General features: G+C 52.7%; 2 protein-coding genes across 2 annotated transcripts; one reads left to right on the top strand and one right to left on the bottom strand.

Annotated features, from left to right (window-relative positions):
• Nucleotides 1–710: 710 nt before the first annotated feature.
• LOC144168378 (uncharacterized) lies at nt 711–1,594 on the bottom strand (the record flags this gene model as incomplete). Its single annotated transcript, XM_077697378.1, has 1 exon — nt 711–1,594. A coding segment is annotated over one exon (750 nt), but the record flags the coding sequence as incomplete, so codon positions are not given.
• Nucleotides 1,595–6,107: 4,513 nt separating this feature from the next.
• Nucleotides 6,108–8,604, top strand: LOC144167463 (uncharacterized). The gene is made up of 2 exons (XM_077696719.1): nt 6,108–7,608; nt 7,807–8,604. Exons 1-2 carry the CDS (start codon nt 6,231–6,233, stop codon nt 7,962–7,964), a joined length of 1,536 nt encoding a protein of 511 aa, XP_077552845.1. The 5' UTR covers nt 6,108–6,230; the 3' UTR covers nt 7,965–8,604.
• Nucleotides 8,605–13,437: the final 4,833 nt, after the last annotated feature.

Here is a 13,437-nt window from a genome sequence, read left to right as displayed (position 1 = left end):
GCTCTATTTGATGGGTAATGATGACTAAGAGCTTGATCTCTTTGTAGGGAACGGAGGATGTTACATTTTACTGTACTCTATCAAGAGAAGTTAAGCACATGAACAGGATGCGCAGTGGAATGGTCGCTTATGAAAGAAGAAAAAGAACGAAAGTGTTGTTTGACGTCTTGGACGCTCGCAGCAATAGCAGCCACTAAATGTAAAATAGTTATTTATTTTTATTGTGGTCTCTCTTTCACACGAGTGATTGCATTCACTGACAACGCTTTCTGGTAAAGACGTTCTTGTTTAAAGAGGGATTCCGCCAGGGTTGAAGTAAACTTGTACAAGCAATCGCTCCTCTTGTTGTCTACCTTCAGCCGAGGTTCTGAAAACCCCCAAGCGCTAAATAAAGCGATAGTTCCGTCTTAGATTACCTTTAGGATATTATCTTGTTTTGCCAAAAATTAATTCAGTATGGAAGCAGGACGCAGGTCGTGAACCTGATGGGGAAAATAATAGAGTTCAGAAAACTTGCGCGCTAGCCTGCCTATTTTCATGTGATCTATGTTATCAGCAATCATAACCGCTGCAGATTAATACTAAGGACCTTTAGGCTGCGAGAAGATGCTATTTGAAGACACTGAGATCTAGCCTAAAGTTTAGGCCTTGCTTGGGTTCTCAAATTGATTGTAAATATGTTTATTTGCCTTCTAGCCACCGAAGCAAACGAGGGAGAAGCAATTCCTACTGCTAGTCCTGTTGAAATTGGTGTTCTCGAGTCGGAGCCAGAGTATCAACCAAGAGACATTATAAAAGAGCATGATTTGGCCGGCGCAAGCACCGTAGCCCCTGAAATTGAGCCTCAAACAAATATACCAAGGACAGCCGGCAACCCGGACGAAGAAAGCAAGGACGGTGATTCGTTTCCTTTGGTAGAAATATTAACAGAAGACCGATCTGTTCGCCTTTCTGAGTATCCAGAAGCGGAAACACCTCTCTTTACAGGAGATCTCTTTGGAAACGAGGACGAAGACGCCGAAGGTGAAGCAAAGATACCTGTCCGTGATGACACTACAAAGGCTATGGCCACTAACGCTGGTGAAGCTAAAGAAAGCAAATCACCAGAACAAGCTGATTCGATTAAACTAACGAAACCGGAAGAGATTGGAGGCACGCACGAAACGTTAATCAGATCCGAACTACCGCCGAAAGAGACCAAAGCAGGCGAGGAACTAGAAGCTGTGCACGTATACGTTAAAACTACCGTTGAAGGCCATGTACTATCAGAAGTCAAGGCTGTCGAAGACGTCCCTGCACATGGCGAAGGACAAACAGCCCCAGGTATTGAACCTAGTGCTGTCAAAGAAGCAGCAGACACTGCAGAAGAAAGACCACCATCTTCTGAAAGTACGGCTGTCGTAGAAACCCCTGCACCTGCCGGAGGTGAAGAACTACCCCAAACAGAAGAAAAAGTTCCCACAGAAGCAGCGGCTCCCGAGAAACACGAAGAAGCGCAACGTGAGATACACGCGTTGGTAGAATTCCCAGCACCAGCTGAAGAGGAGATAACAGCGGGAGCTGAAAGCACAGCTGCTGAAGAAGGGGCACCCGTTGCGGAAGGAGCGAAATTTCAAGTGGAGAGTACGGCTCAAGTGGAGGCCACAGCCCTTGCTGAGTATAAGGAGACGCAAGTGGAAACAAAAGCACCTGAAGAAACAGCAGAACCAGCTGAAGTTCAGGCAGCTGAGACCGGCCCTGCCCCTGGCGAAAGCGAAACAGCCCCAGGGGTTGAACCTAGCACTCTCAAGGAAGAGGCCGGTACAGAAGGAGTGCATCCAGCTGAAAGTATAGTTCTCGTGGAAGCCCTTGCACCTGCCGAAGGTGAAGAAGTGCCCCAAACAGGAGAAAATGTTCCCACAGAAGCACCGGCTCCCGAGAAAGACGAAGTAGCGCAACCTGTGGTACAGGCGTTAATAGAATACTCGGCACCAGCTGAAAAGGAGGAAACACCGGGGGCTGAAAGCGCCGCTGCTGAAGGAGAGGTACCTGTCGCGGAAGGAAAAAAACTTCAAGCGGAGAGTTTGGCTCTCGTAGAGGCCATCGCACCTGTTGATGATAACAAAGGACCGCAAGTTGAAGCAAAACGTCCTGATGAAACAGCAATCTCAGCTGAAGTTCAGGCAGCTGAGGAAGGCCCCGTCCTTGTCGAAAGCGAAACAGCCCCAGAGGTTAAACCTAGAGCTCTCAAGGAAGATTCCGGTACAGGGGAAGGAGTTTATTCAGCTGAAAGTATGGCTCTCGTGGAAGCCCCTGAATCTGCCGAAGGTGAAGAAGTGCCCGAAAGAGAAGAAAAAGTTCGGATAGAAGCAGCGCCTCCTGAGAAAGACGAAGCAGCGCAACCTGAGGTACAGACTTTGGTAGAACACTCGGCACCAGCTGAAGGGGAGACAGCAGCGGGAGCTGAAAGCACCGCTGCTGAAGGGGCGACCACTGTTGAAGGGGGTACACTTCCAGCGGATAGTACGGCTCTCGTGGAGGCCGAAACACTTGTTGAGGATAAGGAGCCGCAAGTGGAAACAAAAGCACCAGAAGAAACAGCAGCACCAGCTGAAGTTCAGGCAGCTGAGGAAGGCCCTGCCCTTGGCGAAAGCGAAACAGCCCCAGGGGTTGAACCTAGCAGTCTCAATGAAAGGGCCGGTACAGGGGAAGGAGTGCATCCAACTGAAAGTATGGCTCTCGTGGAAGCCCCTGCACCTGGCGGAAATGAAGAACGTCTTCAAACAGAAGAAAAAGTTTCTATAGAAATCGCGGCTCCAGAGAACGTCGAAGCAGCACAACCTGAGATACAGGCATCGGTAGAATTACCGGCACCAGCTGAAGAGGAGATAACAGCGGGAGTTGAAAGCGCCGCTGCTGAAGAAGCACCCGTTGCGGAAGGAGGAAAATTTCAAGCGGAGAGTTCGGCTATCGCAGATGCCATTGCACCTGCTGATGATAAAGCACCGCAAGTTGAAGGAAAACATCCTGAAGAAGCAACAGCCCCAGCTGAAGTTCAGGCAGCTGAGGAAGGGCCTGCCCTTGGCGAAAGCGAAACAGCCCCAGAGGTTGAACCTAGCGCTCTTAAGGAAGAGGCCGGTACAGGGGAAGAAGGAGTGCATCTAGCTGAACGTATGGCTCTCGTGGAAGCCCCTGCGCCTGCCCGACGTGAAGAACTGCCCGAAACAGAAGAAAATGTTCCGATAGAAACAGTGGCTCCCGAGAAAGAAGAAGCAACGCAACCTCAGATGCAGGCATCGATAGAATTCCCGGCACCAGCTGAAGGGGAGACAGCAGCTGGAGCTGAAAGCTCCGCTGCTGAAGAAGGGGTGACCACTGTAGAAGGGGGTACACTTCCAGCGGAGAGTCAGGCTGTCGTGGATGCCGCAGCACTTGCTGAGGATAAGGAGCCACAAGTGGAAACAAAAGCACATCAAGAAACAGCAGAACCAGCTGAAGTTAAGGTAGCTGAAGAAGGCCCTGCCCTTTGCGAAAGCGAAACAGCCCCAGGGGTTGAACCTAGCAGTCTCAATGAAAGGGCCGGTACAGGGGAAGGAGTGCATCCAACTGAAAGTATGGCTCTCGTGGAAGCCCCTGCACCTGGCGGAAATGAAGAACGTCTTCAAACAGAAGAAAAAGTTTCGATAGAAATCGCGGCTCCAGAGAAAGTCGAAGCAGCACAACCTGAGATACAGGCATCGGTAGAATTACCGGCACCAGCTGAAGAGGAGATAACAGCGGGAGTTGAAAGCGCCGCTGCTGAAGAAGCACCCGTTGCGGAAGGAGGAAAATTTCAAGCGGAGAGTTCGGCTATCGCAGATGCCATTGCACCTGCTGATGATAAAGCACCGCAAGTTGAAGGAAAACATCCTGAAGAAGCAGCAGCCCCAGCTGAAGTTCAGGCAGCTGAGGAAGGGCCTGCCCTTGGCGAAAGCGAAACAGCCCCAGAGGTTGAACCTAGCGCTCTTAAGGAAGAGGCCGGTACAGGGGAAGAAGGAGTGCATCCAGCTGAAAGTATGGCTCTCATGGAAGCCCCTGCGCCTGCCCGACGTGAAGAACTGCCCGAAACAGAAGAAAATGTTCCGATAGAAGCAGCGGCTCCCGAGAAAGACGAAGCAACGCAACCTCAGATGCAGGTGTCGGTAGAATTCCCGGCACCACCTGAAGGGGAGACAGCAGCTGGAGCTGAAAGCTCCGCTGCTGAAGAAGGGGTGACCACTGTAGAAGGGGGTACACTTCCAGCGGAGAGTCAGGCTGTCGTGGATGCCGCAGCACTTGCTGAGGATAAGGAGCCACAAGTGGAAACAAAAGCACCTCAAGAAACAGCAGCACCAGCTGAAGTTCAGGCAGCCGTGGAAGGCCCTGCCCTTGGCGAAAGCGAAACAGCCCCAGGGGTTGAACCTAGCTGTCTCAAGGAGGAGGCCAGTACAGGGGAAGAAGGAGTGCATCCAGCTGAAAGTATGGATCTTGTGGAAGCCCCTGCACCTGCCGGAGCTGAAGAGCGGCCCGAAACAGAAGAAAGCGTTCCAATAGAAGCAGCGGCTCCCGAGAAAGACGAAGCAGCACAACCTGAGATACAGCCGTCCGTGGAATTCCCGGCACCAGCTGAAGAGGAGATAACAGCGGGAGTTGTAAGCGCCGCTGCTGAAGAAGCAACCGTTGCGGAAGGACGAAATTTTCAAGCGGAGAGTTCGGCTATCGCAGATGCCATTGCACCTGCTGATGATAACAAAGGACCGCAAGTTGAAGGAAAACATCCTGAAGAAGCAGCAGTCCCAGCTGAAGTTCAGGCAGCTGAGGAAGGCCCTGCCCTTGGCGTTAGCGAAACAGCCCCAGGGGTTGAACCTAGCGCTCTTAAGGAAGAGGCCGGTACAGGGGAAGAAGGAGTGCATCCAGCTGAAAGTATGGCTCTCATGGAAGCCCCTGCGCCTGCCCGACGTGAAGAACTGCCCGAAACAGAAGAAAATGTTCCGATGGAAGCAGCGGCTCCCGAGAAAGACGAAGCAACGCAACATCAGATGCAGGCGTCGGTAGAATTTCCGGCACCAGCTGAAGGGGAGACAGCAGGTGGAGCTGAAAGCTCCGCTGCTGAAGGGGTGACCACTGTAGAAGGGGGTACACTTCCAGCGGAGGGTACGGCTTTCGAGGAGGCCACAGCTCTTGCTGAGGATAAGGAGCCGCAACTCAAAACAAAAGAATCTGAAGAAACAGCGGCACCAGCTGAAGTTCAGGCAGGTGAGAAAGGCCCTGCACTTGGCGAAAAAGAAACAGCCCCAGGGGTTGAACCTAGCAGTATCAAGGAAGAGGCCGGCACAGGGGAAGGAGTGGATCCAGCTGAAAGTACGGCTCTCGTGGAAGCCCCTGCACCTGTCTTAGATGAACTGCCCCGACCAGAAGAAAGAGTTTCGATAGAGGCCGTGGCTCTCGAGAAAGACGAAGCAGCGCAACCTGAGATACAGGCGGCGGTAGAGTTCCCGGCACCAGCTGAAGAGGAGATAACAGCGGGAGCTGAAAGCGCCGCTGCTGAAGAAGCGGAAAGAGGAAAATTTCAAGTGGAGAGTCCGGCTCTTGAAGAGGCTATTGCACCTGCTGATTATAACAAAGGACCGCAAGTTGAAGGAACAAATCCTGAAGAAACAGCAGTACCAGCTGAAGCTCAGGCAGCTGTGGAAGGACCTGCCTTTGGCGAAAGCGAAACAGCCCCAGGGGTTGAACCTAGCGCTCTCAAGGAAGATTCCGGTACAGGGGAAGGAGTTTATTCAGCTGAAAGTATGGCTCTCGTGCAAGCCCCTGAATCTGCCGAAGGTGAAGAAGTGCCCGAAAAAAAAGAAAAAGTTCCGATAGAAGCAGCGCCTCCAGAGAAAGACGAAGCAGTGCAACCTGAGGTACAGGCTTTGGTAGATCACTCGGCACCAGCTGAAGGGGAAACAGCAGCGGGAGCTGAAAGCACCGCTGCTGAAGAAGGGGTGACCACTGTTGAAGGGGGTACACTTCCAGCGGATAGTACGGCTTTCGTGGAGGCCGAAACACTTGTTGAGGATAAGGAGCCGCAAGTGGAAACAAAAGCACCTGAAGAAAGAGCAGCACCAGCTGAAGTTCAGGCTGCTGACGGAGTCACCGCACCTGGTGAGGGCGAAACAGCCCCAGGTATTCAACCTATTACTGTGAGGGAAGAGGCTGGAACTGGAGGAGGAGCGCCCCCTGCTGAAAGTATGGATGTTGTGGAAGCCCCTCTACCTGCTGAAGGTGAAGAACCACCCCAAGCTGAAGAATCAGCTCCGGTAGAGGCAGGAGTGCCTGAAGAAGGCGATGTAGCAGCGGGTGAGGTAACTCTATATGTAGAAGTACTTGCTACTCCCAAAGGGGAAAAGGCACCAACAGCTGAACGCAATGCTTCGGAGGATGTGGCCGTGACGGCGGAGACTGGAGCACCTTCAGCTGAGAGTACAGCTCTTGTGGAAGGTGCAGCAGTTGCTGGTAGGGAAGAATCACCCTATGGCAAAACGGAAGCCCGTGAAGAAGCCCCGCCACCTGATAAACCTGAAGCTCCGCCAGCGGAGATGCCGGCTTCTATTGAAGGGGAAGGGGCTCTTGGAGCTGAAAGCAAGGCTTCTGAAGAAGCGGTTGCCATGATGAAAATTGCCCCGTCAGCTAAAAGTATGGCTCATGTAGAGGCGCCTGCACCTGCAGAAAGCATAAGAATTCCCCAAGATGAAACGGCTCCTGAACAAACAGCGGCACCCGAAAGCACTGAAGCAGCCCCAGCAGAGGCACGGGCTCCGGTGGAAGCATCTGCCGAAGGGGAAGCACCGCCAGGAGCTGAAACAAAGACACCCGAAGGAAAGGCTGAGAAACTGACAGAGCCTCCAGTGGAGGCCATTGCTCCCTTGGAGGTGCCTGCGTCTTCCGAAAGTGACCGAGTGCCCGTAGCTGAAACAAACATTCAACAAGGAGTCCCTACGCAAACTGTTTTAGCACCGCAAGAAATGCTGGCACTAGGTATCACGGTGTGGGAAATAGCGCCAGGAATCGACACCAAAGCCACTAAACAAGCGGCAGTCGGCGCGGAAAATGTAACACAGCTAGATGTGGCTACCGCTGTTGATGAGCGTCCTGCTGTTGCTGAGAGTAAAAGGGTGTACCAAGCTGAAGCAAAAACACCCGAAGGAGCAGCAGCAGCTGCCGAGAGTCCGACTATGGTGGGGGTAAGCCCGCTTGTTGACACAAAACGAACGTCGAGTAAAGATATGATGCCTGGGACAACGAACTTTCTGTTCCGTTCAGTCCCACAAGGTCTGCTAAGTGCTCGTACATCGGCCGATACATTTTTTGTACAGGCGATACGTACTACATCACACCAAGACCTACCACAAGCCACCACAGAAAAGAAAACAGTGTTTATTGACGCGGCACTCCCTTGCGATGGGCCCCTGTCGGAGACAGTTATAGAACCACTCGAGTACCTATTCGTGGCGACAAATACCGAAAATATGGGAAGATACTCTCAATGCAATTTGCGAGAGACATCACAGGTTGTCCGAGGAGTTGACGACGTCGGTGTTGCTAAACCCACGGAAGAGATAGAAACAAGTGAGTGTAGAATACCAATGCTTCTTCTCCTATACAGAGCAATATAAAGTTAAGAAAAATAATTAAAGTAAAATACAATTATTTAACCTGTATTTGATGTTTCTGGTGGAGAAGGCAAAGAATACCGATGCTCTCAGAAGTTTCAGAATATGACTGGCCGCCTTCTAACACTGAATGTTTTTCTGGTGACATTTCCAGAGTTCGAGGAACTGCGTGATTCACAAGGATCTTCCCGGAATTGGAAATTCACGTTCAACTGCGCCCGAGGCAAAGCAGACCTTTCCAACACGGCACCTGGTAGGATTAAAAGAACCGTTGACCTAGCGCAATCTATGGCTTCAAACAAGAAACAATGACCAAACAGACAATCACACTGTTTTAGAACAAGTAGTACCGAAAGAAATCGACGTGAATTTAGACGCTCACCATTCAGAAGCTGAAGAGAAATTTGGCGTATCGGTTCCACCTGAAGCAGTGCCCAAAACAGAATTTGTTTAGAGTGAAAGCCAAGTTATAGTTAAAGAACCGGAATCCGAAAGAAAAGTGGAATCTCCCCCTTCTTTTCAAAAATCCAAAGATGTGGAAGAAGCTTTTGCCATTGGAAAGTCCGAACCACCCAAACAGGAAGCGCATCCAGGTGAGCAGGACGTAGACGCAGTAATAAATTAACGTCAGACAGAACAAGCTGTGTCCCATAACGAGGAATTTGGAGAGGACCGTAACCAGCTTTTCAATTGAGCATTACCATCCAGCACTAAAGCAGAAATGCCATCCATTTTTCAGATTATGCCGTCCAGATTATGCCTACCGCAAAACAAGACCTATTATCGGAGGGATCCACTGTGCCACACACAACGGGAATTGTTGAGAACGAAAGCGAGCACATGTTACAAGATCACAAAGTCGAAACACCACCCGTTTTTCTAAAAGGGGAAGAACAGAAGGGATCCGTTGATACCACCGCGAAATACGAGTCACCCATGATTGAACAGCAGGAATCCGTCGTGAAAGTAGAAATAACACCACAGGAAGAACGTAACACGTCACCAAATATTCCGTCATTAAACCTTCAGAACCCCGAGTACCAAGGGCGACTGACGGTGGAAGAGCCGAAGAGAGAAACTGCAGCCGACAGCCCTGTAACCCTTTCGTTTGCCAAAGAATTAAAGGGCGACATTTCTTCGTTGTCTGAATGTACATCACTTGAAAGAAAACAGTCCAGCATTGGAGAGGGGACTATATCAGAATTCACTGAACAGGAACCATCTGTTGTGGACAAGGAGGAACAGAAATTAGGCGCCGTTAACACGGAACGTGTTTTATATGCAATGTCGGATACTTCTGCGGTAGCACCAGAAAAAGAACTTACGCCTGAGGGTATTCCAGACGCTGTTACGGGACTAGCTAATTGTTTTCATGAAGATAATATTGCTGAAAATCCTTTAGAAGCAAAAGAACAAATGGCATACTCGGCACAAGCAGAACCGTCGACAATGAAAATTCAGGCGCCTGTAGGGGGTACTGCTTCTGCAGAGGGGGAAGTAGCCGCGCCTGCAGGAGGTGAAGCAAATGACCAGGCCAAAGTTTCAGAACAACTAGCTGAGCCCGCGGAAGCGGAACCGGAGCCACCCGGCATTGAGACTGCCATTGAAGGTACTGCTCTTGCAGAGGGAGGAGCACCTGCGCCTGCTGAAGGTGAAGCACATGACGACGTTAAGGCTTCAGAACAAGAGGCACACCCAGCGGAAGCGGAACCAGCGCAACCGAGCAATCAGGCTCTAGGTGAATCTACTTCTCCTGCGGATGGCGAAGGAGAAGCGCATGCTGAAGGTGAAGCACATGACGACCTTAAGGCGTCAGAACAAGCGGCACAGGTGGCGGAAGCGGAACCAGTGCCACCGAGAAATCAGGCTCTCGTTGAAGTTACTGCTACTGGGGAAGTGGAAGCACCTGAGCCTGCTGAACGTGATACCCGTGACGAGTTCAAGGTTACAGAAGAAGAGGCCCTCCCCGAAGAAGTAGAACCAGCGCCACAGAGCAGACAGGCTCCCGTTGAAGTTACTGCTCCTGGGGAAGTGGAAGCACCTGAGCGTGCTGAACGTGATAGCCATGACGAGTTCAAGGTTACAGAAGAGGCACTGCCCGAAGAAGTAAAACCAGTGCCACCGAGCAGTCAGGCTCTCGTTGAAGTTACTGCTCCTGGGGAAGTGAAAGCACCTGAGCTTCGTGAACGTGATACCCGTGACGAGTTCAAGGTTACAGAAGAAGAGGCTCTGCCCGAAGAAGTAGAACCAGTGCCACCGAGCATACATGCTCCCGTTGAAGTTACTGCTCCTGGGGAAGTGGAAGAGCCTGAGCCTGTTGAACGTGATACCTATGACGAGTTCAAGGTTACAGAAGAAGAGGCCCTGCCCGAAGAAGTAGAACCAGTGCCACCGTGCAATCAGGATCTCATTGAGGTTAATGCTCCTGTGGGGGAGGAAGCGCCTGCGCCTGTTGGAGGTAAAGGACATGACGAGGCCATTGCTTCGGAAGAAGCACCACAGCGCGCTGAAGCAGAAGCAGTGTCACCCACGATTGAGGCTCCCATTGAAGTTACTGCTCCTACTGAGGCAGAAGCACCTGCTTCTGCTGGAGGTCAAGAACATGATGAGTCCAAGGCTTCGGAAGATGTAGCACAGCTCGCTGAAGCAGAAGCAGTGCCACCCAGCACTGACGCTCCTATTGAAGTTACTCCCGCTACTGAGAAAGAAGCACATGCGCCTGCTGGAGGGGAAGCACATGACGAGGCCAAGGCTCTTGAAGAAGCAGCACGGCTCGCTGAAGCAGAAGCAGTGCCACCCAGCATTGAGGCTCCCATTGAAGGTAATGTTCCTACTGAGGGAGAAGCCCCTGCGCTTGCTGGAGGGGAAGCACGTGACGAGGTCAAGGTTTCGGAAGAAGCAGCACAGCTCGCTCAAGCAGAGGCAGAGCCACCCAGCACTGAGGTTCCCATTGAAGGTACTGCTCCTACTGAGGGAGAAGCACCTACGCCTGCTGGAGGTGAAGCACATGACGAAGCCAAGTCTTCGGAAGAAGCAGCACAGCTTGCTCAAGCAGAAGCAGTGCCACCCAGCAATGAGGCTCCCATTGAAGATACTGCTCCTACTGAGGGAGAAGCACTGGCGCCTGCTGGAGGGGAAGCACGTGACGAGGCCAAGGCAGCACAGCTCGCTGAAGCAGAAGCAGTGCCACCCAGCATTGAGGCTCCCATTGAAGGTAATGTTCCTATTGAGGGAGAAGCCCCTGCACCTGCTAGAGGGGAAGCACGTGACGAGGTCAAGGCTTCGGAACAAGCAGCACAGCTCGCTCAAGCAGAGGTAGTGCCACACAGAACCGAGGCTCCCATTGAAGGTACTGCTCCTACTGAGGGAGAAGCACCTGCGCCTGCTGGAGGGGAAGCACATGACGAGGTAAAGGCTTCGGAAGAAGCAGCACAGCCCACGCAAATGGAGACACTGCGACCGAGCATTGAGGCTCGCACTGAAGGCAGTGCTCCTGCAGATGAAGAAGCACCCGCGCCTGGAGGAGAAGCACATGACGAGGCCAAGGCTTCGGAAGAAGCAGCACAGGTTGCTGAAGCAGAAGCAGTACCTCCCACGATTGAGGCTCCCATTGAAGCTACCGCTCCTACTGAGGGAGAAGCACCCGCGCCTGCTGGAGGTGAAGCACATGACGAGGCCAAGGCTGCGGAAGAAGGAGCAAAACTCGCTCAAGCAAAAGAAGTGCCACCCACGATTGAGGCGCCCATTGAAGTTGCTGCTCCTACTGAGGGAGAAGCACGTGCGCCTCCTGGAGGTGAAGCACAAGACGAGGCCAAGGCTTTGGAAGCAGCAGCAAAGCTCACTGAAGCAGAAGAAGTGCCACCCACGATTCAGGCTTCCATTGAAGGTACCGCTCCTAGTGAGGGAGAAGCACTGGCGCCTGCTGGAGGGGAAGTACATGACGAGGCCAAGGCTTCGGAAGATGCAGCACAGCTCGCTGAAGCAGAAGGAGTGCCACCCAGCACTGAGGCTCCCATTCAAGATACTGCTCCTACTGAGAAAGAAGCACCTGTGCCTGCTGGAGGGGAATCACATGACGAGGCCAAGGCTTCGGAAGAAGCAGCACAGCTCGCTGAAGCAGAAGCAGCGCCACCCAGCATTGAGGCTCCCATTGAAGGTACTGTTCCTACTGAGGGAGAAGCACCTGCGCCTGCTGGAGATGAAGCGCACGACGAGTCCAAGGCTTTAGAAGAAGCAGCACAGCTCGCTGAAGCAGAAGGAGTGCCACCCAGCACTGAGGCTCCAATTGAAGATACTCCTCCTACTGAGAAAGAATCACCTGCGCCTGCCGGAGGGGAAGCACATGATGAGGCCAAGGCTTCGGAAGAAGCAGCACAGCTCGCTGAAGCAGAAGCAGTGCCACCAGGCATTGACGCTCCCATTGAAGGTACTGCTCCTACTGAGGGAGAAGCACTGGCGCCTGCTAGAGGAGAAGCACATGACGAGGCCAAGGCTTCGGAAGAAGCAGCACAACTCGCTGAAGCAGAAGCAGTGCCACCCAGCCTTGTGGGTCCCATTGAAGTTACTGTTCCTACTGAGGGAGAAATATCTGCGCCTACTGGATGGGACGCACATCAAGAGGTCAAGGCTTCGGAAAAACCAGCACAGCTCGCTCAAACAGAGGCAGTGCCACCCAGCACTGAGGCTCCAATTGAAGGTACTGCTCCTACTGAGGGAGAAGCACCTGCGCCTGCTGGAGGGGAAGCACATGACGAGGTAAAGGCTTCGGAAGAAGCAGCACAGCCCACGCAAATGGAGACACTGCGACCGAGCATTGAGGCTCGCACTGAAGGCAGTGCTTTTGCAGATGAAGAAGCACCCGCGCCTGGAGGAGAAGCACATGACGAGGCCAAGGCTTCGGAAGAAGCAGCACAGGTTGCTGAAGCAGAAGCAGTACCTCCCACGATTGAGGCTCCCATTGAAGCTACCGCTCCTACTGAGGGAGAAGCACCCGCGCCTGCTGGAGGTGAAGCACATGACGAGGTAAAGGCTTCAGAACAAGCAGCACAGCCTACGCAAATGGAGACACTGCGACCGAGCATTGAGGCTCTCACTGAAGGCAGTGCTCCTGCAGATGAAGAAGCACCCGCGCCTGGAGGAGAAGCACGTGATGAGGCCAAGGCTTCGGAAGAAGCAGCACAGGTTGCTGAAGCAGAAGCAGTGCCACCCACGATTGAGGCTCCCATTGAAGTTACTGCTCCTACTGAGGGAGAAGCACCCGCGCCTGCTGGAGGTGAAGCACATGACGAGATAAAGGCTTCAGAACAAGCAGCACAGCCCACGCAAATGGAGACACTGCAACCGAGCATTGAGGCTCTCACTGAACGCAGTGCTCCTGCAGATGAAGAAGCACCCGCGCCTGGAGCAGAAGCACATGACGAGGCCAAGGCTTGGGAAGAAGCAGCACAGGTTGCTGAAGCAGAAGCAGTGCCACCCATGATTGAGGCTCCCATTGAAGTTACTGCTCCTACTGAGGGAGAAGCACGTGCGCCTCCTGGAGGTGAAGCACATGACGAGGTCAGGGCTTCAGAAGCAGCACAGCCCGCGCAAATGGAGACACTGCGACCGAGCATTGAGGCTCACACTGAAGGCAGTGCTCCTGCAGATGAAGAAGCACCCGTGCCTGGAGCAGAAGCCCATGACGAGGCCAAGGCTTCCGAGGAAGCAGCAGAGCTCCCTGACGCAGAAGCAGTGCCACCCAGCACTGAGGCTCCCATTGAAGGTACTGTTCCTACTGAAGGAGAAG

Source organism: Haemaphysalis longicornis, unplaced genomic scaffold, assembly GCF_048455015.1.
Source record: "Haemaphysalis longicornis isolate Haplotype H1 unplaced genomic scaffold, Haemaphysalis longicornis Haplotype H1 scaffold_2, whole genome shotgun sequence".
Lineage (NCBI taxonomy): Eukaryota > Metazoa > Arthropoda > Arachnida > Ixodida > Ixodidae > Haemaphysalis > Haemaphysalis longicornis.
The sequence above is the reverse complement of the archived record's forward strand: the minus strand, read 5'-3'. Positions and strand labels throughout refer to the sequence as shown.